The 24,941-nt window shown below is 40.4% G+C and overlaps 2 protein-coding genes and 1 pseudogene across 2 annotated transcripts; all 3 read right to left on the reverse strand.

The window, feature by feature from the left end:
* Positions 1–2,446: 2,446 nt before the first annotated feature.
* On the reverse strand, positions 2,447–3,930 carry LOC141692805 (zeatin O-glucosyltransferase-like). The gene has a single exon (XM_074497747.1). The coding sequence runs from the start codon at positions 3,928–3,930 to the stop codon at positions 3,094–3,096; it is 837 nt and encodes a 278-aa protein (XP_074353848.1). The 3' UTR covers positions 2,447–3,093.
* A 9,891-nt stretch (positions 3,931–13,821) lies between these two features.
* On the reverse strand, positions 13,822–17,390 carry LOC141692814 (zeatin O-glucosyltransferase-like; annotated as a pseudogene).
* Positions 17,391–21,562: 4,172 nt separating this feature from the next.
* LOC141706067 (zeatin O-glucosyltransferase-like) lies at positions 21,563–22,951 on the reverse strand. Its single transcript, XM_074508897.1, has one exon. It carries the CDS (start codon positions 22,946–22,948, stop codon positions 21,563–21,565), a length of 1,386 nt encoding a protein of 461 aa, XP_074364998.1. The 5' UTR covers positions 22,949–22,951.
* Positions 22,952–24,941: the final 1,990 nt, after the last annotated feature.

The raw sequence follows: 24,941 nt of genomic DNA on the forward strand, positions 1-24,941 counted from the left end.
GCTGTTCGCGAACCGAGCTGTTCGCGAACAAACTCGAGTTCGGCTCGTTAAGGGCTCGGTTCGGCTCGGTTCGTTAAGGCTCGAGCTCGAACACAAAAATTTGTTCGTTAAGAAAACGAGCTCGAGCCGAGCTTTTGGCATGTTCGGCTCGAGCTCGGCTCGACTCGGTTCGGCTCGAGCTCGGCTCGGCTCGAAAAAAAATTATTTTTTTTTAATTTTTTATATATTTAATTATTATGAATTTTATATAGATTTTTTATAAATATTTTTAAATTATTGAATTATACGAATGTCAAATTATATATTTTAGTAATTTGAAAAAAATCAGATATTAAAATAAATTTTTTAATTTGATATTTTAATAATTAACAAGTGATTTGACTACTACTTCTAACTAGTATTTATTTCCTGATTGGTGTTTCAATTTTTTGAAATTATTTATAAATAATCCAACCGTATGGATGTCAAGATCTATATATTTAAGTGATATAATAAAAAATTTAGAAAAAATAAATATATTTGGTTTGTTATTTTAATTTAACTAGTAGTTTGACCAGTATTTCTATTTAGTCCCGTATTGATGTTTCGATTTTTTAAAAATATTTATGAATGATCCAACCGTACGGATGTTAATATCTATATATTTTAGTGATATGATAAAAGTTTTAGAAAAAAATAAATTTATTTTGTTTGTTATTGTGACAATCAACCAATTGTTTGAACAGTACTTGTAACTAATGTTTAGTCTCATATTAATGTTTCAATTTTTTAAAAAATATTTATGAATGATCCAACCGTACGGATGTTAAGATCTATATATTTTAGTGACATGACCAAATTTTTAGAAAGAAATAAATTTATTTTATTTGTTATTTTGACAATCAACCAATTGTTTGAACAGTACTTAAAACTAGTGTTTAGTCTCATATTAATGTTTCAATTTTTAAAAAATATTTATGAATGATCCAACCGTATGGATGTTAATATCTATATATTTTAGTGACATGATAAAAAATTTAGAAAAAAATAAATTTATTTCATTTGTTATTTTGACAATCAACAGATTGTTTGAACAGTACTTAGAACTAGTGTTTAGTCTCATATTAATGTTTCAATTTTTTTAAAAATATTTATGAATGATCCAACCGTACGGATGTTAATATCTATATATTTTAGTGACATGATAAAAATTTTAGAAAAAAATAAATTTATTTTGTTTGTTATTTTGACAATCAACCATTTGTTTGAACAATACTTGTAACTAGTGTTTAGTCTCGTATTCATGTTTTGATTTTTTTAAAAATATTTATAGATGATCCAACCGTACGGATGTTAAGATCTATATATTTTAGTGATATGACAAAAAAATTAGAAAAAAAATAAATGTATTTGATTTGTTATTTTAACAGTCAACCGGTGTTTTGACTTGTACTTGTAATTAGTGTTTAGTATCGTATTAATGTTTCAATTTTTTTAAAAATATTTATGAATGATCCAACCGTACGGATGTTAAGATCAATATATTTTAGTGATATGACAAAATTTTTAGAAAAAAATAAAAATATTTGGTTTGTTATTTTAACAGTTAACCGGTGTTTTGACCTGAATTTTTTAATTCGGCTCGGCTCGGCTCGGCTCGTTTTGATGGAGAAAGCTCGTGTTCGGCTCGTGTTCGGCTCGGTTCGACTCGACTCGATTTTGTTCGATAAAAGCTCGTGTTCGGCTCGTTTGTTAACGAGCTCGAGCTCGAACACAAGTTTTTGTTCGTTAAGAAAGTTCGGCTCGGCTCGGCTCGACTCGTCAGAAAAAAAATTAAAACTCAGCTCGGTTCGATCAAAACTCGGCTCGGCTCGGTTCGTGAACAGCCCTATTGTTACCCACTGAAGTTAGAAAAAATATTGAAACATCAAAATAGTTGAAAGTTATGGAAGAATAATATTCGAATGTATTGTTACCCACTGAAGTTAGAAAAAATATTGAAACATCAAAATAGTTGAAAGTTATGGAAGAATAATATTCGAATGCTACAATCGTTGTATAATTCTATTAATTATACAAGTTTATAGTGGCCTCAACACAAATATTTTTTTTGAGGTTAGTTGATTAAGTCTTGTATAGTGTCAAGTATATTTGATTGATATTATTGATAGGATTTAAAAAAAAAATCGTTTAGGACTTCATAATTTTCAGGTACGGTAGGCTTTTAAAAAAAATTGTTTAGGATTTCATAATTTTCAGGTACAGCCTTGTAAATAATGAAAACGGTAGGCATGATCCCAAAATTTTGTTTTGGTTGTTTATTGGATTGGTCCAAATGGAATTCATGGTTAGTACGTAAAAAAGACTTGAAAGACTATGAAAATAATTTGAGTAATAATTTTAATCATTACCCCTCATAAAAAAACAGTCTTTAGTGATTTTTGCTTGCTGGAAACTGCAAGTATGATCGCTCGTCCACTGAACAGGATTAAGCAAAAATGGATTATAAAAAGTTATTTTTACAGTCTCCGCAGAATCTGCAAATGATTGTAGATATTTGTCTTTTTAATCTTTGTTAGTCCACTAATCTTACAGTAATGCAATTGTAAGAAGAGGAGGGAAACGTCGATTACAATAACATCATCGTACCATTGTCGTAACTCTTGCAGGTATTCCAATTTTACTTGCATCATGGTCTAACTAAACACTGCAGATGCCATAATGCCATATAGGTCTCCATTAAATATATAGTATTAAACATACAAATTTATTCCTAGATTCCCATCTTTTTAAATTTTCTTCTACTATATGAAGTGTTTGATATCCGTGATTTTATTTTTTGGTACTCTAGGACTATGTCAATGGTCTATGTAATTGTGACATACGTAATGCAGCTCAATTCATAGTTTTGTAAACAATATGATATCCACCCATTCATACATCATAAGTACTGCATTTTGTTAGAGAAGACATGGCTTTAGACTGCTATTCTGATCTTATAATGTGATGCATAAACGAATCCAATTCCAGACTTTTAACAAACAAAGAGAATGTTAAATCATTCAAACGCCATAAGTAATTGCAGTTTATTGGAGTAAGCATCTGTTCAGAGTGCTAATTTGATCTTGTAATATGATCGATAAATGAATCCAATTCCAGGCGACTAACTCCACCTTCTGCCACTGATTTCTTGATATCATTCCTCAACTCCGCTGCTCTTTCCCTCATTTCATCTCCTTCTTTGGATGCTATCAACTTTTTTACTGCATTTTCAATATGCAAAGACTCAACCAAGTCCTTGTGTGGAGTCCAGTCCTTGACGACAATTCCAAGTTTGAGTATCTTGGTTATTAGCATAGCATTTCTAGGCTGGTCAGAATGCATTGGCCAGGCAGCTATAGGCACTCCCATTGACATGCTCTCCAAGCATGAATTCCATCCACAGTGACTCATAAATCCCCCTGTGGAGGCGTGTGACAAAATCTCCAACTGTGGCGCCCAACCTCTCACAATCACCCCTTGTCCGGCTTCTAATAATCGGTCTTCATACCCTATTGGCAATTCAGATTTTCTGACATCTCCTGTGAATATATTTCCTTTATCCGCATCTCTTAACACCCAAATAAATTTTTGGCCACTGTTTTCTAGGCCAAGTGCAATGGCATGGATTTGCTCATCGGATAGACAGGTTGTTGTTCCAAAAGAAACATATATTACTGAACTTGAAGCTTGATTATCTAGCCATTTTAAGCACTCATGTCGTTGCTGGTCTGGTTTCTGGAAGATGTCTACAGGATTGAATGGGCCGATGGCCCACTGTTTCTTGTCAGCCTGCAATAGATGGAGCAAATCAAAGTAATGACCTTCAATTGCTCTCAGATTCGGGCTGCTTTTCAGTTGACTACTGATATCGCTTGGAGGTGGCCCGAGCCGTATGAGAGGATCTTTCATCGTCCTGCGAATGGTTACGTCCCGGTCTGGCTGGAGCATTTAAGGTCCGGGTCGAGTCCACGCTGCCATATTTTTCTCAAGCACCTGTGCAAGTATGTCTATAGGATATCCCCCATGCAGATAACTCCAAATGGAATAAAGTCTATGACTTGGTTCATAGCTTGCTGCAACAAGGCCGGGCTCATGCCTACCTTCAAGTTGTTCCACCAGATATTTTATCTTTCTAGGTCAAGCCAGAAACCTTTTTACGAGCTGAGATTCCGGACAGGAGAGTGTGGATTTGGTCCGGGTAGGTCCAAACCGGTTATGCACCAGACTTCTTTGAAACATTGGAATGGGGAGATATTGATGTTGAAGGGGTACGATTTGGAGTATCTTCCTTATTTCACAACTGGGGAGGTTAAGACGAAGTTCAACCCAGAGATCTTAGAGGGGGAAGCTGTAGACCAAATTAGAAAATTTTGTGGTAGTCTCAGGTTCCAGCCAACCCGGGATACATTTATGAACCATAAACTCCTGTTCCAACTTGGCTGTAAGTTTTTCTTTATTCTGTTCTGTCAGCGATCCGGGTTCTTGTCCATACTCGGGAATCCGGATTACGTTCCTCTTTCTTTTTGCTTGTTTTAGGGAACTGTTTGTTATTTGATCCGGGTCTCTCTGATTTCCCTTATGATCCGGATCCTCGTATATTTTGGTTTTTTACTTTTCTCCTGTTTGCATAAATCGTCTTCCCATGATCCGGGCATGCTGCAGTATTCTACTCCCGGATTTGGGAGTACTTGCATTTTTATCAATCATGTGCTTATAGTTTTCCTTTTCCATTTTTCAGGTTTTCCGCATTACAACCCTGCTTCCCGGGCCATAATGTCTTCTTCAGCTTATGCAGCAGCTTTTAATTCATTGGGGCTGGCATATAAGACAACAAAAGGGGCTCCTGGGACTGGATCCGGGTCTGCTGACGCCGAGGGTGGAGCCGAGTCTTCGGCACCCTAGAATGTTCAAGATCCGGGCAATGCGCCCTTGGGAAAGGACCCGGACGTCCAGGAGATATCTGAGGAGGAGCCTCCTTCCAAGAAGAGGAAGTCCGTCCCGGGAAAGCCTCCTCGCGGAAAGGCTATTGTTGCTGACCGGGTCATATGTGATTCGGAAGGGAGGGGGCCGGATGGGTCCCCTATCCGGATAGGGACAAAGAGCCTTATCGATCTGGCCGGGTTCATGTCCAGTATCCCCTCAGAGGAAGATTGGGAGGAGGTTGAGGGCTACAACATGGCTGCTGCCTTGAAGAGGGTCACAGGCCAATGGGGGCAGGTAACTTCTGAATTTTTAAGCCCGTAGTTCCGGATTATGCCCCCCAATCCACTTTTCCCTTGTAATAATATTCTTCTTCCTTTTTTTTTCAGCTTGGGAGTGCGATGTCCATCTGTTCCGATGTTGCCTTCACTGAGGTCAAGGAGGCTAACAATCGGACTAAGGCTGAGAAGATGCTTTCTGATTCCCTGAGGGGTGAGCTGGAGGAGGCCCGGGAGGGGTTCCGGGTTGTGGAGGCCGGGTTGAACGAGAAATTGAAGAATTCGGAGACCCAGGCCGAGGGGCTGGCCCAGGAAGTTGAGAGGCTCAAGGCCGAGCTTGCTGCTAAAGAGAATCTGAACAAGGAGGCCATCATTGCTGAGTTCAAGGCCAGCGATGTTTATGACTTCGAGGTTGCTCAGGCCGGGGTCCCCGAGGTGCGCAGGTCCTGGGTGGTTGCCGAGCGTCATATCAAAACTGACCCATTTGCCTCCTGGGAGAGCTTTATCCAGGAGTTCCTTGCTGCAAAGGCTGCAGTTGAGCAGGGTCAAGGAGAACCGGAACCCTATGATGGTCCGAGCCCCAGCTTCCTCTAGATCCGGACCAGCTTTGCAAAGCTTCTCGGGCCCAGCCAATGTAATTTCATTTTATAGGATTTCTCATTGTCGTACTTTGATTTGAACTGTGTAATATTTGGATTTGTTCCGGGTTGATTGCAATCCGGATTGTGTTTCAAACTCTTCTTTCGTAGTAGAAAATATTTGCTTTTCTTTAATCTGTTGTTTTTATTTTTATGAACAATCTGGATCCTGGCTCTATTGCGCAAATGATCCTGATTCAGGTTGTGGCAATGCCCCCGATCCGGATGGGTTTTTTATCCGGATTGATCCGGGTATGAAGCTGTATCCGGATTTGCTGTTGAAATTGTTTTGGATCCGGGTATGATACCCGGCTGGGTTGAATTATTATTTTTTGCTTTATGTACTTGGGGAAATACAAGTGCATAACGGTTGTTTACAACCTGGATTTGAATGCTAATCCGGGTTGTTTTTTGCTTTTTAATTTGCTTTCAATCCGGGTATATGAACTACCCGGGTTGATATATATTTGTATTTTTTTTTTGCTTTATGTACTTGGAAATTTTAAGTACATAATGGTTGTTTGTAACCCGGATTTGAATGCTAATCCGGGTTATTTTTTGAATTTAAATTTGCTTTCAATTCGGGTATGTCTAACCCGGATTGGTGATTGCTCCATCTACTTAGAATTTTTCTAAGCAAATAGTGGTTGCTTTCGTTTTTTGCTTCTAACCCGGGTGTTGATTTAAAAGTAATGACTTTCTGAGAAAGGAAAATTCTTTTCATTGATTTGCAAATGTTTTTTTTTTCATACAAAATATCGGATCATAGATTGGTTGCTTGCCATAGGCTACAAGTTCTGGTTGCTTTTGGTTGCTTTTCTACTGGTAAAACTTTCTGAGCCTGAGTCCGTGCCATGTATTTGGTACTTCAGAGTTTTCCATGTTCATGAGCTTGTATGTTCCTGGCCTTAGAACTTCCTTGACTTTGTATGGGCCTTCCCACTTTGGCATTAGTTTTCCAGTGTTTGTGGGGTCTGAAGCTTCCGTGTCTCGAAGGACCAGGTCTCCAACTTGAAAGTTTTTGACCCGGGACTTCTTGCTGAAGTGCTCTCTTGTTTTCTGCTTATATTTTTCCATTCTTGCCACTGCCTGGTCTCGAACTTCATCAATTAGCTCAATATTCGTTCTGAGCCCCTCCTCGTTTGCTATTTCATCAAAGTTGATTGCTCGATGGGAGGGGGATCCTACTTCAATTGGTAGCATGGCTTCAGTTCCATAAGCCAGCTTGAAGGGGGTTTCTCCTGTGCTTGTTCTGGGGCTTGTTCTGTATGCCCAGAGTACATTAGACAACTCTTCTGGCCATTTGGTTTTGCTTTCCCTGAGTCTCTTTTCTATCCCCCTGAGAAGTATTCGGTTTGTTACTTCAACTTGCCCATTTCCTTGAGGGTAGGCTACTGATGACTTCTTGTGCCGGATGCCCCTTTCTTGAAGGTAGGATTCGAATTCTGAACCAACGAACTGTGGACCATTATCTGAGACTAGTACCCTCGGGATCCCAAACCTCATCAATATGTTGTCCATAAACTTGATGCAGTCTTGTTGGTTTATTGTCCTCATTGCCTTTGCTTCTACCCATTTTGTCATATAGTCAATTGAGACTAGTAAGTACCTGAGGTCTCCTCTGGCTCTGGGAAAGGGTCCCATGATATCAATTCCCCAAACAGCAAATGGGATTGGTGACAAGACTGAGGAGGGTAGGACTGGGCTCATCCGTGTCACATTGCTGAAGAGTTGACATTCCTTACATTTTTTCACAAAGTCTATTGAATCCTGGTGGATAGTAGGCCAGTAGTACCCCTGCCTTATAATTTTGTGAGCTAGTGCTTTTGCGGACATGTGGTCCCCGCAGATTCCTTCGTGAACTTCCATGAGGCAGTATTGTGCCTCTCCTGGGCCTATGCACTTGAGGATTGGGGAGGAAAAGGTCCGGCGGTAGAGTATTCCCTCTTCCATGAAGAATTTCGAAGCTTTTGCCTTTAACCTTTGAGCCTTCCCTTTATCCTCCGGGAGCTCTCCCTTCTCCAAGTAGTTAATGAATGGAGTCATCCAATTCAGACTGTTTTCTATCTCCATGACTTCCTCAGACTCTGTGCTTGGTTTCTGCAATTCTTCGAAGTAGACGGAGCAATCCAGGTCTGATGAGTTTTGAACAAGTTTGGACAATGCATCAGCTTCTGAATTCTCCTCTCTGCTGATTTGGATGACTTGGACTGTTGGTATGGAGGCTAGATAGCTTTGGACCAGAGCCTGGTAATTGGCTAGAACTGGATCCTTGGCTATGTACTCGCCATTTGTTTGCTTTACGACGATCTGGGAGTCGCTGTAGATTTTGAGATTCTGGATCCTGAGTGTTGTTGCTAGCTTCAATCCTGCAATCAAGGCCTCGTACTCTGCCTGGTTGTTTGTTGCTGAGAATGCAAAGGAGATTGCTGTTTGGATTGTGAACCCTTCTGGGCTCTTTAGGATGAGCCCGGCTCCCGATCTTTCATTTGTTGAAGAACCATCAACTTTGAGAGCCCAGGCTTCTGTTTCTTGATCTGTGTTTCTCTCAGGGTCAATGCTCATGGGGACGGGCTCTTCTTCTGGAAAATTACATTCTATGATGAAATCAGCTAGAGCCTGGGCTTTGATTGCTGTTCTAGGAATGAAACTTAAATTGAACTGACTTAGCTCAACTGCCCAATTTACCAATCTCCCTGAGACATCTGGCTTGTGTATTATCTTTCTTAATGGTTGATTTGTTACAACTCGTATCTCCCTTCCCTGGAAGTAGTGTCTGAGTTTCCTGGATGCTGTGACTAAGGCGTAAGCAAACTTTTCTAGCACTTGGCTCACATAATAAACTGGTTGCTGTTTGCCATTCTCTTCCCTGATCAAAGCTGCTCCAACTGCCAGGTCCCCTGCTGACAGGTAAAGGGATAGGGGTTCCCCGGGTTGAGCTTTTATTAACACAGGGGGTTGAGAAAGGTACCTTTTGATTTCTTCAAATGCGCTTTGGCATTCCGGGCTCCAATTAACTTCTCTCTTGTTGGTTGTTCCTTTTAATAGGTCAAAGAAGGGTAGGCATCTCTCAGCTAGCTTGGAGATGAATCTTCTGAGCGCTGCTAGCGATCCTGCTAGCTTCTGCACATCTTTTTGTGTTCTAGGAGCCTTCATCTCTTGAATTGCCTTTATCTTTTCTGGGTTGGCTTCAATTCCTCGGTTGCTTATCATGAATCCAAGGAATTTTCCTGCCCCTACTCCAAATGTGCATTTTTCTGGATTGAGCCTGAGTGAGTATTTTCTCAAGTTGTCGAAGCATTCTCTCAGGTCTCCTATGTGCCCGGGGACGCTTGTGGATTTTGCAATCATATCGTCCACATAGGATTCCAGGTTCCTTCCAATCTGGTCCTTGAATATTTTATTCATTGCCTTTTGATATGTTGTTCCCGCATTAGTCAATCCGAACGGCAGCATTACATAGGCATAGACCGCCTTGTGGGTGATGAAGGCTGTCTTTAGAATGTCTCTGGGATTCATCTTGATCTGGTTGTACCCCGAGTAGGCGTCCATGAAACTTAGCATCACATGCCCAGAGGTTGCATCGATCAATTGATCAATATTTGGCAAAGTGTAGGGGTCTTTTGGGCATGCACTGTTCAAGTCTGTGTAATCGATACACATTCTCCACTTTCCGTTTGCTTTTTTTTACCATCACTACATTTGCCATCCATTCCGGGTACTTGACTTCGCATATTATTCCGGCTTTCAGTAGTTTCTCAATTTCTTCATCGATTGCTTTCTGCCTTTCCGGGGCAAAATTTCTTCTCTTTTGCTTGACTGGCTTCTTCTCTGGGTTGACGTCCAAGCTATGCATCGCTATGGATTCATCCAAACCGGGCATGTCTCTTGGTGTCCAAGCAAATATGTCAGAGTACCCTTGGAGTAGCGAAACCAGGTCTTTTCTAAAATTAGGGTCGAGCCCGGATCCTATCTTTATCTTTTTGGAAGGATCGCTTGTATTGATCTGAATTGTTTCCGTTTCAACGACAGCCTCTATCTTGGATTGATCCGTATTTGATACCATCTTCTGTATCCGAGCCTCTGCGTTCTTTTTCATATAAATCTGAGCCTGTGCTGTCATCTCTTTTTCTGGGTTGGTTGCTTGCACAGTAGGGTTTGCTTGGCCAAGGCCTAGGCTCAATTCAACCTCTTCTGTGACTTGGTTGGTTTTTTGCTCTTCTGAGCTTGGTTTGGTTGCTTTCGGATTTGAGAGGGACTCTATGACCTGAACTTCTTTCCTCGCATCGTCTCTTGAGTGGGGGCGATGTTTCTTAATACTTTGTTATTTCCGGAGTACCACGGCCTTTCTCTTGTTGCCTTGGTGGGTTTCAGCCATTACCAGAGCCTGGCTGTAACATCTTTCAGCTACTTCATAGTCTCCCTTGATTTCTCCTACCCCGGTCGGAGTTGGGAATTTAATTTTCAAATGTGATATGGAGGTGATTGCTTGGATCCTGGTCAGGGCCGAGCGCCCGATTATGTCGTTATAGGATGAAGGAGTATTGATCACGTAGAACTTTATCACATGGGTAACTTGGTTTGAGCCCGATCCAAATACGACTGGCAAGTATAAAGTTCCCTGGATCGGGACCAAGTTGTTCCCGAACCCATACAGAGGGTCCTCTTGGCATTCATTGGAGCGTACGCTCCCAAGCTTCATCCTGTCCACGGTATGCTTGAAGAGTATGTTTACTGAGGATCCATTATCGATCAACATCCTTCTTACTTCGTTGTCAAAGATATCAAGTGTTACAACCAAGGCTTCATTGTGATTCGGGTTGACTCCTTCATAATCCTTGCTGCTGAATGAGATCATCATCTCCGGGTAGGATTGGATTGAGAATATCTCATCCCCTGAGCCCGGGCTCCTAGGGGGAGAGTGCGAGCCTCCCAGGACCACATTTACCACATTCTTACCTTTTCTTGGCCTTTTCTCTCTCTGATTTTTCTCCCTTGAGATATATTGATTGAGGTTGCCTTTCTGGACTTGATCTTCAATGAAGTATTTTAGAGAGAGACAATTCTCAGTCTTGTGTCCATGGGTTTCATGATAGTCACACTGCCTGTTGTAAGGCCTGCTCTCTGGGGGAGTCTGCATTGGCTTTGGAGGATAGTAGAATGGCTTTCCCTTGATCTTCTTCAGTATCTCTTCCCGGACTCTGTTTAGTTGTGTGCATTCTGGCTCTTGCCTGGGCTCCCTTTGCTGCCTAGGGGGATCGTGATCACTTTTGGACTCTGTTTTAGGACCCAATCTTTGGAAAATTGGGGTGTTTTGTACCACATTTGTTTGCTGGGTTTGGTTGCTTTGTTTGAACTTTTTCTCCTGATGGTAACCCCCTTTCGGTCGGTCATCAGAAGATTTGTTCCTGTTCCCTCCGTTCCGAGTCATTCTCATCGCCTGGAGAACATCTGTTTCTTTTATGAACCGGGCTGCCATGGAGTAAGCCGCGGCCAGGCTTTGGGGCTCTTTGTTTATCAACTCCACAATATACCTCTCATTGTGTTCTGGATCCAGGTTTCTTCGAAATATGCTTAGAGCCTCCCTTTCATCGAGATTCAAGACTTTGTTGATGGCTTCCTGGAACCTCCGCATATAGGCTGAGAGTGCTTCGTTATCATATTGGCGGATTGTCTCCAGGTGGCACATGTGCATTTCATGTGTTTTATTGGCTCTGAATCTTCTAAGGAAGGCTCCTCTGAATTCTTTCCATGAGTGGATGCTTCTTGACGGGATTCTGCTGAACCATCTTTGAGCCCCCCCTTTGAGGGTCGAGGCGAAGAATCTGGATTTCGTCAAGTCATTGTAATAGTATATCTGAGCTATCTGTTCAAAGTAGTTGAGGTGCTCTTCCGGATCCCCCAGTCCGTCGAAAGAGTCAAAGTTGTAATGTTTGAGATTTTTCTGTCGAGGGATGGCTTCTAGGGAGTGACTGAAGGGCGTGAGGGTCTCCCCAACTTCCACCCCGGATTCTTTCTCCATTTTTCTCTGGAGCTCGTAAATCATGTCCTTGAGATCTTTCTGACCCTCCTCTTCGTCATCAGAAATAAGTTCGGGGGTAGGGTCCCTCCGAGTTCTTTTTCCTCTTGCTTTAGCTAGGAGCCTCTCCTCCTCCAGTTGTATTCTTTTCTGAATTTTTTGCTCCAGCTTTTCCTCTTCTTCCTTTCTTATCTTTTCTCTCATTTCTTCTAGCTTTTTCTTTCTGGTTGCCTCTGTCTCCTTTTTGCTAGGCTCCTTCTGATTCTTCTTTGCCTTGGCCCCAATTCGGTCGAAGACAGATCTCCTGGATTGCTGAGAGTCCCCGGACTCTTCTTGCTCATCATCTTGCTCAAATTCCATCTGAGCCCGGGCTTGTTCATCTCTGTAGAGCCTGATTGCTTCAGCAAGTTCATGGCTTGTTAAGTTAGCCATATGCTCCTCTGCAACCGGAACATTGGTGTACTTGTACTGATTTAGCTCTATGACATTTCTAGCATCCCTGATTGGGGTATGCTGTGTCAGTGGTTGCTCCTGGAAGGTCTCCCTGTCTCCCCCAGGTTCTTGGGCTTGAGAGGGTTCTTGATCCTGAATGTGGGTACTGGCGGAGGGCCTACTAGCTGTACTTTTTCCTGCTCTTGCCATTACCACAATTGTGCAAACAACTGACCAAGATTTGAGGCTACAAATGTGGATCTGGGGTTGCTTTTTTTTGAAGATTACAAAAAATTTCCAGAATAACAGCAAGCAAACTTTTCTGGGTTTTGCTAAGAATGATACTAAACAAGAATAGCAGGCTCTTTAACCCAAAAAAAAAATATGCAAGCTAAAACAGTTCTGGGTTTTAAAATCACCAAGACTATCAAACCCCAGGCTTCAAGATTACAAAAATTATCAAACCCTAAACAACTAAAACTTAACAAACAAGGGCGGTCTCACACAATCGAGGCCCAAGTCAACAAGCTCATATGAACGTGGCTAAAATGAAAACTCATATTCAAGAAAGGGCTTGGTTGTTTATGTTCTTACAGGTTTGGAAGTGGACTCTCTCAAGAGTTTGCTGATGGAGATGAATCCAGGGGCACCGAGACCCAAGGATGGAGCCCCCTCCTTCTAGCGCCAAATGATAACTCCGGTGAGCGGGCGGCTCCGTCGTCGGCGTTCCTGGACCTTGTGCGCGGGAGAGGTGTAGCTGCAGGTTGGGCGCCTGCAAAACAACACCGGAAGGGGGGTTTTGCTCCCACGGCGCCTCCGGTGTAAGAATAAGAACGAGCTTTGGAGGAGATGAAGATATATATATATATTTATATCATTTGGGGGCTGCTGTGTGTTTGTGTGTGGATGTGTATATGTGATGGCTGCTGTGTGTTTTGAGTGTATGAGAGGGAGAGAGAAAGTGTGAGTGTGCAAGAGTGTGTAAATTTTCCAACCCCTAAACCCTTCAGTCTTGGGGGTATATATAGCCCCAAGGTAGGGTTTAGGGGTAGTTACCTCTAAATCTGGGCCGTTGGATGCTGGGACCAGAGGACGCCTGGCTTGGGTGGATTGCTTACACGTGTCCAGGGGAGGACCACCTCCAGAGTACCCTAACGACATCTGACACGCGCCGTGCTTGTCTGGTGTGCTGGTTGTTGATAGCTGTCATAGTCACGTGCCCACGTACCTTTGCTTGGCGGGTTGTGGGATGTGCATGTGCTTGCTGGGACTTCCCTCATTGTGGTTTCGGCCCTGATCCGGATCCGGGTATGCAGGCGGATCCGGATCCGGGAAGTAGGATAGGCCCGGGCCTGGGCTCCTACGCTTATTTGGCCTGGGAGAGGGGGGTCTTAGCAGGTTGGTTGATCCTGCCTCCCTTTAGTCCAGGTTGACACCTACTCGGGTCTATTATGCCCTATCAATTCCTAGATTCCAATCTTTTTAAATTTTCTTCTACTATATGAAGTGTTTGATTTCCGTGATTTTATTTTTTGGTACTCTAGGACTATGTCAATGGTCTATGTAATTGTGACATACGTAATGCAGCTCAATTCATAGTTTTGTAAACAATATGATATCCACCCATTCATACATCATAAGTACTGCATTTTGTTAGAGAAGACATGGCTTTAGACTGCTATTCTGATCTTATAATGTGATGCATAAACGAATCCAATTCCAGACTTTTAACAAACAAAGAGAATGTTAAATCATTCAAACGCCATAAGTAATTGCAGTTTATTGGAGTAAGCATCTGTTCAGAGTGCTAATTTGATCTTGTAATATGATCGATAAATGAATCCAATTCCAGGCGACTAACTCCACCTTCTGCCACTGATTTCTTGATATCATTCCTCAACTCCGCTGCTCTTTCCCTCATTTCATCTCCTTCTTTGGATGCTATCAACTTTTTCACTGCATTTTCAATATGCAAAGACTCAACCAAGTCCTTGTGTGGAGTCCAGTCCTTGACGACAATTCCAAGTTTGAGTATCTTGGTTATTAGCATAGCATTTCTAGGCTAGTCAGAATGCATTGGCCAGGCAGCTATAGGCACTCCCATTGACATGCTCTCCAAGCATGAATTCCATCCACAGTGACTCATAAATCCCCCTGTGGAGGCGTGTGACAAAATCTCCAACTGTGGCGCCCAACCTCTCACAATCACCCCTTGTCCGGCTTCTAATAATCGGTCTTCATACCCTATTGGCAATTCAGATTTTCTGACATCTCCTGTGAATATATTTCCTTTATCCGCATCTCTTAACACCCAAATAAATTTTTGGCCACTGTTTTCTAGGCCAAGTGCAATGGCATGGATTTGCTCATCAGATAGACAGGTTGTTGTTCCAAAAGAAACATATATTACTGAACTTGAAGCTTGATTATCTAGCCATTTTAAGCACTCATGTCGTTGCTGGTCTGGTTTCTGGAAGATGTCTACAGGATTGAATGGGCCGATGGCCCACTGTTTCTTGTCAGCCTGCAATAGATGGAGCAAATCAAAGTAATGACCTTCAATTGCTCTCAGATTCGGGCTGCTTTTCAGTTGACTACTGATATCGCTTGGAGGTGGCCCGAGCCGTATGAGAGGATCTTTCATCGTCCTGCGGATGGTTACGTCCCGGTCTGGCTGGAGCATTTAAGGTCCGGGTCGAGTCCACGCTGCCATATTTTTCTCAAGCACCTGTGCAAGTATGTCTATAGGATATCCCCCATGCAGATAACTCCAAATGGAATAAAGTCTATGACTTGGTTCATAGCTTGCTGCAACAAGGCCGGGCTCATGCCTACCTTCAAGTTGTTCCACCAGATATTTTATCTTTCTAGGTCAAGCTAGAAACCTTTTTACGAGCTGAGATTCCGGGCAGGAGAGTGTGGATTTGGTCCGGGTAGGTCCAAACCGGTTATGCACCAGACTTCTTTGAAACATTGGAATGGGGAGATATTGATGTTGAAGGGGTACGATTTGGAGTATCTTCCTTATTTCACAACTGGGGAGGTTAAGACGAAGTTCAACCCAGAGATCTTAGAGGGGGAAGCTGTAGACCAAATTAGAAAATTTTGTGGTAGTCTCAGGTTCCAGCCAACCCGGGATACATTTATGAACCATAAACTCCTGTTCCAACTTGGCTGTAAGTTTTTCTTTATTCTGTTCTGTCAGCGATCCGGGTTCTTGTCCATACTCGGGAATTCGGATTACGTTCCTCTTTCTTTTTGCTTGTTTTAGGGAACTGTTTGTTATTTGATCCGGGTCTCTCTGATTTCCCTTATGATCCGGATCCTCGTATATTTTGGTTTTTTACTTTTCTCCTGTTTGCATAAATCGTCTTCCCATGATCCGGGCATGCTGCAGTATTCTACTCCCGGATTTGGGAGTACTTGCATTTTTATCAATCATGTGCTTATAGTTTTCCTTTTCCATTTTTCAGGTTTTCCGCATTACAACCCTGCTTCCCGGGCCATAATGTCTTCTTCAGCTTATGCAGCAGCTTTTAATTCATTGGGGCTGGCATATAAGACAACAAAAGGGGCTCCTGGGACTGGATCCGGGTCTGCTGACGCCGAGGGTGGAGCCGAGTCTTCGGCACCCTAGAATGTTCAAGATCCGGGCAATGCGCCCTTGGGAAAGGACCCGGACGTCCAGGAGATATCTGAGGAGGAGCCTCCTTCCAAGAAGAGGAAGTCCGTCCCGGGAAAGCCTCCTCGCGGAAAGGCTATTGTTGCTGACCGGGTCATATGTGATTCGGAAGGGAGGGGGCCGGATGGGTCCCCTATCCGGATAGGGACAAAGAGCCTTATCGATCTGGCCGGGTTCATGTCCAGTATCCCCTCAGAGGAAGATTGGGAGGAGGTTGAGGGCTACAACATGGCTGCTGCCTTGAAGAGGGTCACAGGCCAATGGGGGCAGGTAACTTCTGAATTTTTAAGCCCGTAGTTCCGGATTATGCCCCCCAATCCACTTTTCCCTTGTAATAATATTCTTCTTCCTTTTTTTTTCAGCTTGGGAGTGCGATGTCCATCTGTTCCGATGTTGCCTTCACTGAGGTCAAGGAGGCTAACAATCGGACTAAGGCTGAGAAGATGCTTTCTGATTCCCTGAGGGGTGAGCTGGAGGAGGCCCGGGAGGGGTTCCGGGTTGTGGAGGCCGGGTTGAACGAGAAATTGAAGAATTTGGAGACCCAGGCCGAGGGGCTGGCCCAGGAAGTTGAGAGGCTCAAGGCCGAGCTTGCTGCTAAAGAGAATCTGAACAAGGAGGCCATCATTGCTGAGTTCAAGGCCAGCGATGTTTATGACTTCGAGGTTGCTCAGGCCGGGGTCCCCGAGGTGCGCAGGTCCTGGGTGGTTGCCGAGCGTCATATCAAAACTGACCCATTTGCCTCCTGGGAGAGCTTTATCCAGGAGTTCCTTGCTGCAAAGGCTGCAGTTGAGCAGGGTCAAGGAGAACCGGAACCCTATGATGGTCCGAGCCCCAGCTTCCTCTAGATCCACCGAGGCCATTGGATAGTCGTAAATGACGACTATTCTTCGAGAGGCTGAAAGAGAAGTAAGAAGTTTGAAGACAGGCTCGCGGAGGTGAATAGAGGCTTCGAATGAAGGTACAAGTTGAGCAGGATATTTAGTCTTAGCATTGGGGTCGGGAGCTGGACACTGAAAAGCAGGGATTGGGAATTCATGAACGTGAATATTGTGGTGGGCAAGGAGATCCCAGCCCTGGTGACGGGTGCTGGCTTGGCGGATGTGAGTGGTGGTGCTAACGTAGTGGACCGGGATGTTATACGACGAGACGAGACGGGAGAGATGGAGGAGTTGCCCCAAGTGGCCTTGTGCAACAAATGGCACCATAACCACAGTGACTTGGGTGTCCATTGCCATTTGAGTATACTGAAACCTTACTGATAAGGTGTGATACAAATAATATAAGAAGGATCTTTGTTTTATAATTGGGCTAGTATATGTATAGACATAGGGTCATGGATAAGGATATAAAATGATAAAGAAAACCTTCGGCAAGATCCCTTTCTTTTTTTTTGTCCTTGGGGATGTGTTCATTTTTGTAATTATTTCGACTAGCTAATGTAGAAGTATTTTCAAAGTGCATTCATTGTTTTTTCATATTATAATAACTACTGTATGATTTATATTTGAAACGTTTTTAAGTATGGACTACTAGTTTTGTAGATGAAGAAAAGGGTCGTCACTGCGGAGGTCACAGTGTGATTTTAGTACATCAATTTAGTTGGATTGAGAGACTCTTATCAGATTTCAGTAGAACAGATTTTACAAGTTATATTTGGCAACACAATTTATGGTAGAGTAACAGAGTTTTGGCAGTTTCGTCGTCAGATAGGTGGCTTGCACGTGCTAAGGTATAGATAGTAAGTTTAACACCCCAAGTAATAAAATTTCTCAAGATAATACTTAACATAAATAGCAACTTCGGCGACACGCCCATACAAAAATACACCGCATAGGAGGTTGCCAAGCACGAGATTATCCGCTCGCGACGGATGTCTTACAAACTCCCAAGTCATACAAATAACATAAATAACTCAAAATAAATACTCAAAGATCACACACTCAAATATCTTACATCTCCAAAATCATATATAAATTTATCAAATAACCTCAAAACACAATAACCCAACATCACGAAACAAAATAACATAACAAACCACTAATTATTGATAAGCTCAAATATGATCAGTTTCAAAGAATGTCAAATTACTGCATAAAGATGAAGTCAACTGAAAAAGTACGAAACACGAAAGCCGTGGGAAATTCCGAGACCTTTCCAGAATGGTAAGGCTCGTCAAAAACGAACAAGTAACAAATTCAGAAAACAAATAAATGCGGACTGCAGAACAGAATCAGCCCCTGATTACAATTGTATTTTGATGTTTAAGACATTAAAATCACAGAATTTAGCAGCAGAATGTAAACGCAAATTGCAGATATCGAAAAGATCTTTCCAGAATGGTATTGCTCATAATATTTGAACAAATATTCAATTTAATATGATTTTTCATAGGTTGGATATTCAAATCCCGAAGTCAAACAGACAGGTCATACAAATTGCAGAAAAACTCATATTTAGAGACCGAATTTCACAAACGGAAAGGAACGAAAGTTGTAGATAATTAAAAGACCTTTCCGAAATGATCAAAATCAACAAATTCTAACAGATAACGAATCAGATATGAATTTAACAAGAAATCAGATCGTATACAATCAAGAATACGAAAACGAAAAACAAGAGAACAAAAAAGATATCCGTACTTCGAGATCTTAGTAACCGAGAATGAAAATCAATAAATTTAGAACCCCAATCACAAGAACCCTAATCCCTTAAACTCCAAATCCATAATCTCCGATTTGACTTTGTTGATCATCTATTTCTCCTTGTCTTGCCTTCTCTTTTCCTCCTTTTCTATCTATTTTACTTTCTCCTCTTCTCTCCATCTCTTTCTCTCTTCTCCTATTTTCATAAAACGTAAGTAATCTCTTTTTGTTCTCCCTGTTGTTTTTTTTTCCAAACCCTAACTCTTTCTTCCTCCTTTTTTTTTTTTATTAAAATCCTCACTCTTTTTTTTATAATAGCCTTACTATTTTTTTTAAACCAATACCCTTAAAACAATATTCTCAATATAAGAATAAAAATAAACTTATAAAAACTATTTTAACTACAGCACACTGAAATTAATAAATAATTAAATCAAATAATTCAACTAAAAATAATTATAAAAAATCAGGATGTTACATTCTTCCCTCCTTACAAAAATTTCGTCCTCGAAATTTAATTGGCACATCTCTTTTTTAAAAAAGCGGATATAGACAGACAACAAAAGAACACGAAGCGAATAACATTCTTAACTAACGATCCATTCGAAAGTCTACCCACACTCACAGGTCGATCCTAAAGGCAACTCTAAGGCTATAAGTCTATCTTACAACTACCCACAATTCATACATCGAGCCTAAAGGCAAGTCTACAGAATCTGAAAACACTAGCTCTGATGCCAACTTTAACACCCCAACTAATAAAATTTCTCAAGATAATACTTATTTAAATCCAAACTCCATTAAAATCCGATAAAACTTTCAATTCTTGAAATAAAATACAACCAAATTACAACCAAACCAACAAACTCTAAAGAAAATCTAAGAAAATATAAAACTCCTCAAAGTCTTGGAACTTGCACTCTTCCCCTTAAACAAACCACCTAAAAGAGAGAATACCTGCCGAAGGAAAACAAGAAAAATAAAGGACCGGCAGTGAGCGAAATGCTCATATACGGATATAAAATAAAGCATAACTGAACAAATATTTAAAATATGACGAGGCTAAGAACACAACTGAATATCTGAATGAAGCACAATAATAATAGTAAATGAGACAATATAAAAAAATGAATACTCAACTCAAAAAACAAAATTAAATGCTTACCACCCAAAACTTATCATACTCTTACACATATCCTTATCAATTTTACATAATAATCATAAATATAATCGAAAGAATAATGATAAAATGAAATCATACCCTTACACATACTCTTACACATATTCTCTCACTTACAAAATAATACATAAATTAGCTTACATACGAACATGGGAGATAATCTTACACTTACAGGATGTCCTACATTTTCGGTAATCCAGAAATATGTAGTCATCGAAACTTACAGGGGCTTGCACAGCACAAAGCAAATGCTACCCAATATCTTACAGGGGTTTGCGCGGCAATAAGCACGTGCTACCCAAAAGGCCAAATCATACACATACTAGCCATGGCGATACGTGTCCCACAACTTCGGCGACACGCCCATATAATTTAAGTACACCGCATAGGAGGTGCCAAGCACGAGATTATCCACTCGCGACAGATGTCTTATAAACTCCCAAGTCATACAAATAACATAAATAACTCAAAATAAATACTCAAAGATCACACACTCAAATATCTTACATCTTCAAAATCATATATAAATTTATCAAATAACCTCAAAACACAATAACCCAACATCACGAAACAAAATAACATAACAAACCACTAATTATTGATAAGCTCAAATCTGATCACTTTCAAAGAATGTCAAATTACTGCATAAAGATGAAGTCAACTGAAAAAGTACGAAACACGAAAGTCGTGGGAAATTGCGAGACCTTTCCAGAATGGTAAGGCTCGTCAAAAACGAACAAGTAACAAATTCAGAAAACAAATAAATGCGGATTGCAGAACAGAATCAGCCCCTGATTACAATTATATTTTGATGTTTAAGACATCAAAATCACTGAATTTAGCAGCAGAATGTAAACGCAAATTGCAGATATCCAAAAGAGCTTTCCAAAATGGTATTGCTCATAATATTTGAACAAATATTCAATTTAATATACGGAAATTAAAAACAAGAGAACAAAGAAGATATCCGTACTTCGAGATCTTAGTAACCGAGAATGAAAATCAATAAATTTAGAACCCCAATCACAAGAACCCTAATCCCTTAAACTCCAAATCCATAATGTCCGATTTGACTTTATTGATCATCTATTTCTCCTTGTCTTGTCTTCTCTTTTCCTCCTTTTCTATCTATTTTACTCTCTCCTCTTCTCTCCATCTCTTTCTATCTTCTCCTCTTTTCATAAAACGTAAGCAATCTCTTTTTGGTCTCCCTGTTGTTTTTTTTCAAACCCTAACTCTTTCTTCCTCCTTTCTTTTTTTTATTATTAAAACCCTCATCTTTTTTTTTTTATAATAGCCTCACCAAAATTAATAGTACCATGTAAAAATGGATTTCGCCTATTAATAAATGTTATTAATGTTTGGCTACACAATTTATGGTCTCGTTTATTAACATTTTATAAATTAGATATTAATAATTAGAAACGATGTACTTCTAGCTAACTTATTTCTGATAGATTTTTTTTTTGAAAAAAAGGTAGAATTTCATTGAAATTTTGCATCTGACTATCAATAGGTAATTTATCTTCATCATATATATTGTTTTAGACATTGAAATAGGTTGGTAGTTCCCATCTGTTTCATCCTGTACTCCAGGAAACATGTGAAATTCATAATTTTTGTAAATAGGTCTTGTAATGTAAAGGATAAAGGAATCCAATTCCAGACAACCAACAACTAAGGAAAATATAAAATCATTCAAACAACATAACTGATTGCAATTTATTGGAGAAACCATGGCTTCGGACTTCTAACTTGATCTTGTAATATGATCGATAAAGGAATCCAGTTCCAGGCGACTAGCTCCGCCTTCTTTCACAGATTTCTTGATGTCATTCCTTAACTTTGCTGCCCTTTTTCTCATTTCATCTCCTTCTGGGGATGTTATTAACTTTTTCACTACATTTTCAATATGAAATGATTCAACCAAGTCGTTCCCTGGAGTCCAGTCCTTGACCACAATTCCTAGTTTGAGTGCCTTGGTCATTAACACAGTATTTCTAGGCATGTCAGAGTGCCTTGGCCATGCAGCTATAGGCACTCCCATTGTCATGCTTTCTAACAATGAATTCCATCCACAGTGACTCATGAATCCCCCCGTGGAGCTGTGCCCCAAAATCTCCAACTGTGGTGCCCAACCTCTCACAATTATCCCTTGTCCGGTTTCCAATATACGCTCTTCATACCTCATTGGCAATTCAGTTTTTCTGACATCTCCCGTGAAAATGTCCACTTTATCTGCGTCTCTTAACACCCAAATGAATTTTTGGCCACTGTTTTCTAGGCCAACTGCGATGGCATGGATTTGTTCATCTGTTAGACTAGTTGTTGTTCCGAAAGCAACATATATCACTGAATTTGGAGCCTGATTATCTAGCCATTCTAAACATTTGTGTCTTTGCTGCTCTGGTTTCTGAAAGACATCTACAGGGTTGAAGGGTCCAATGGCCCAATGTTTCTTATCAACATGGAATTTCTGGAGCAAATCAAAGTAATGGCCTTCAAGTGCTTTGGAAGTATTGTAAAGTTCACCAGAGCTTTTTTTGGAGTGGATCACTTGTTTTTCCGCAAAAGCCATCAACTCTGAAGTCCAACAACCTTCCATAGATGGCAATTGTTGAAGTATATGATCATCAGCTGCAAAAGGCTTACCTGCAGATTCCCAACAGAAGGTAAAACTAAAGAAAGATGAAGTATTCTGAAAAATATAGGTCTCAGCATTAGGCAAGGAAGCGAAATCTTGAACAACTGAGGCAGTCAGGTAATCATGGATGATGATAACTCTACGAAAAGTGGCTGAAAGAGATTTGAGAAGTCTGCAAACAGGCTCACGAAGGTGGACAGTGGCTTCAAATGCTGGTTGAAATTGAGAAGGAAATTTACTCTGAGGATCAGGGTTGGGAGCTGGACACTGAAAAGTTGGGATTTGAAACTCATGAATGTGAATGTTGTCATAGGCAAGGAGGTCCCATCCCTCTTGACGGCTGCTGGCTTGGCGGATATGACTTGTGGTGCTAACATAGTGAACTGGTATGTTGTAGGTGGAGATGAGACGGGAGAGATGGAGAAGTGGAGCTAAGTGGCCTTGTGCTAGAAATGGAACAATCACCACTGTGACTTGAATATTCTCTGCCATTGCAGCAAGCTAGAATACTGAAACATCTGTGTATAGATGCTGCATAAAAAGCATTAGAGATAGTATTAGAGATAGGAGATTGTCATCTCAAAGATTTTTTTGGATTCTAAATATGCATTTGTAATAAATTCAGATTTTTTAAAATTCATTAGGATCTGTTAATATTTCTTAAAGATGTTATAACGATTTCTTTCTTTAAATTAGAGATGTATTTGGTTTTGTTTCAAAATCTTAATATCAAAATTAGACGTTATAACAGAATCTCTTAATATCTCGACTCTCGTAGCGTATTTTCAATATTTTTTTTGAAAACTCTATTGAATTTAGATAGGGTGTGTAATGAGCACGGGTTCGATAGTTCAATTGGTTAATATTAGGAGTTTATGGCCATGGGTTCGTGTCTAGGGCTGCACAGAATTCCGGTTTGGACCTGAAACTCGGACCAGGTACCGGGCCGGACATACCCGGTCCGGTCTCCAGTCCTTATAATTGAAAAAATCCGGTCTTCGGTCTGGTCCGGTCCAAGACCTGAAAAAATCCGATCCAGACCAGAATGGACCTGAATTCATATGTAATTATTTTATCTTTAATTTATGTCTTATAAGATTATGTATAAATATTAAATATTCACCAATATCATATTTTATCGATCCAAGTTAATAGATAATAAATTCATATAATAAAATAGATCGATACTACACTTTAAATTACTAAATTTCGTAATTCATGTAATAAAATATTGATATTCATACTCTTAAGATTTTATATTTACTTTTAAAATAATAAAATATGTACTTACTTTTAAATTTTTATTGACGTATCAAGTAACAAAATTTTTAATGTATATAAATTTGAAAAAAAATTAAAAAAAAATTATATAAATATTAATTAAACCGGTCCAAACCGGTCCGGTCCTGGTCCAATCCGGATTTTTCCGGTCCGGTCCGGTCTCAAGACCGGATAGAGCCGGTCCGGTCCTCGATCCTTAATTCTGAAAAAATACGGTCTTCAGTCCGGTCCGGGTCGATCCGGTCCGGTCCGGTCCGGTTTTTGACCTTTGTGCAGCCCTATTCGTGTCTAGCTCACCCCAATAATTTATGAGAACAGATAAGGTTATAAGTTGTATTTTTCAAAAAAAATCTAGGGGGTGTAATTTGTTTTTGTTTCAATTTTAAATATTCTAATATACTTGATTTGAAATTTAAAATATTTATTAAAAAACCATTACAAATTAGGAAAATATTATTTACTTTCTAAGAATTCATTCAAGTTTTTCATGGATATAAAAACATGGATATATTAGCATTTTCCGTACTAGTAATATTTATATATATTGTTATCTGACTAAAATCTCTAACACTTCGAAAAGATTATCAAATATTGGCCATGTTTATTTAATATTATTAAGTATATGATAGTATTATGATTCCTTAAACTTTTTAATATTATAATCTTACAAATTTTCTTATCCATATTGTTGGAGTAGATGATAGAGTACTGGGGGCACTAAGAGGAGATATTGTTTAATCCACTCTAAAAAAGTCATTTTTGAAAATAATTACATGCACATAACACAGACCTTTCCTGAAGTCCATGCAAATAACACAGATAGAGCTAGCCAAATGTGCGGGTTTGAACCGCACATTCGGGACCGGTTCGTACGGAAACCCGTAATTATTCGGCCCGAATCGGACCGGTTCAAATCCGCACAATTCGTCAAATTAGTCGAGCCGGTTACGAATATAATACTGGAAAACCGGGACCGAGGCCGGCCCGGCACCAACCCGCACTAGTCGAGCAGAAGGCGGTAAGTATTTTCTCTGTACTACTTTCTAGTGTCTATTACATGGGATTATGTGCCTACAGCCTACACTACACTACTCCTGTCTCCTGCCTCTGCACTAAAAATATAATCATACTTATAATATATTATATCAAGTAATTGGCAGAAAGAAGAGAGAAGGCTGGCGGTGCTTTGAAAAGCACGCACGGC

This window comes from Apium graveolens, chromosome 2 (assembly GCF_009905375.1).
Source record: "Apium graveolens cultivar Ventura chromosome 2, ASM990537v1, whole genome shotgun sequence".
NCBI classification, from domain to species: domain Eukaryota; kingdom Viridiplantae; phylum Streptophyta; class Magnoliopsida; order Apiales; family Apiaceae; genus Apium; species Apium graveolens.

Bases quoted from the DNA above. Each gene is read 5' to 3' on its own strand.
- LOC141692805 (XM_074497747.1), bottom strand. From the start codon at position 3,930: ATGAAAGATCCTCTCATACGGCTCGGGCCACCTCCAAGCGATATCAGT.
- LOC141706067 (XM_074508897.1), bottom strand. From the start codon at position 22,948: ATGGCAGAGAATATTCAAGTCACAGTGGTGATTGTTCCATTTCTAGCA.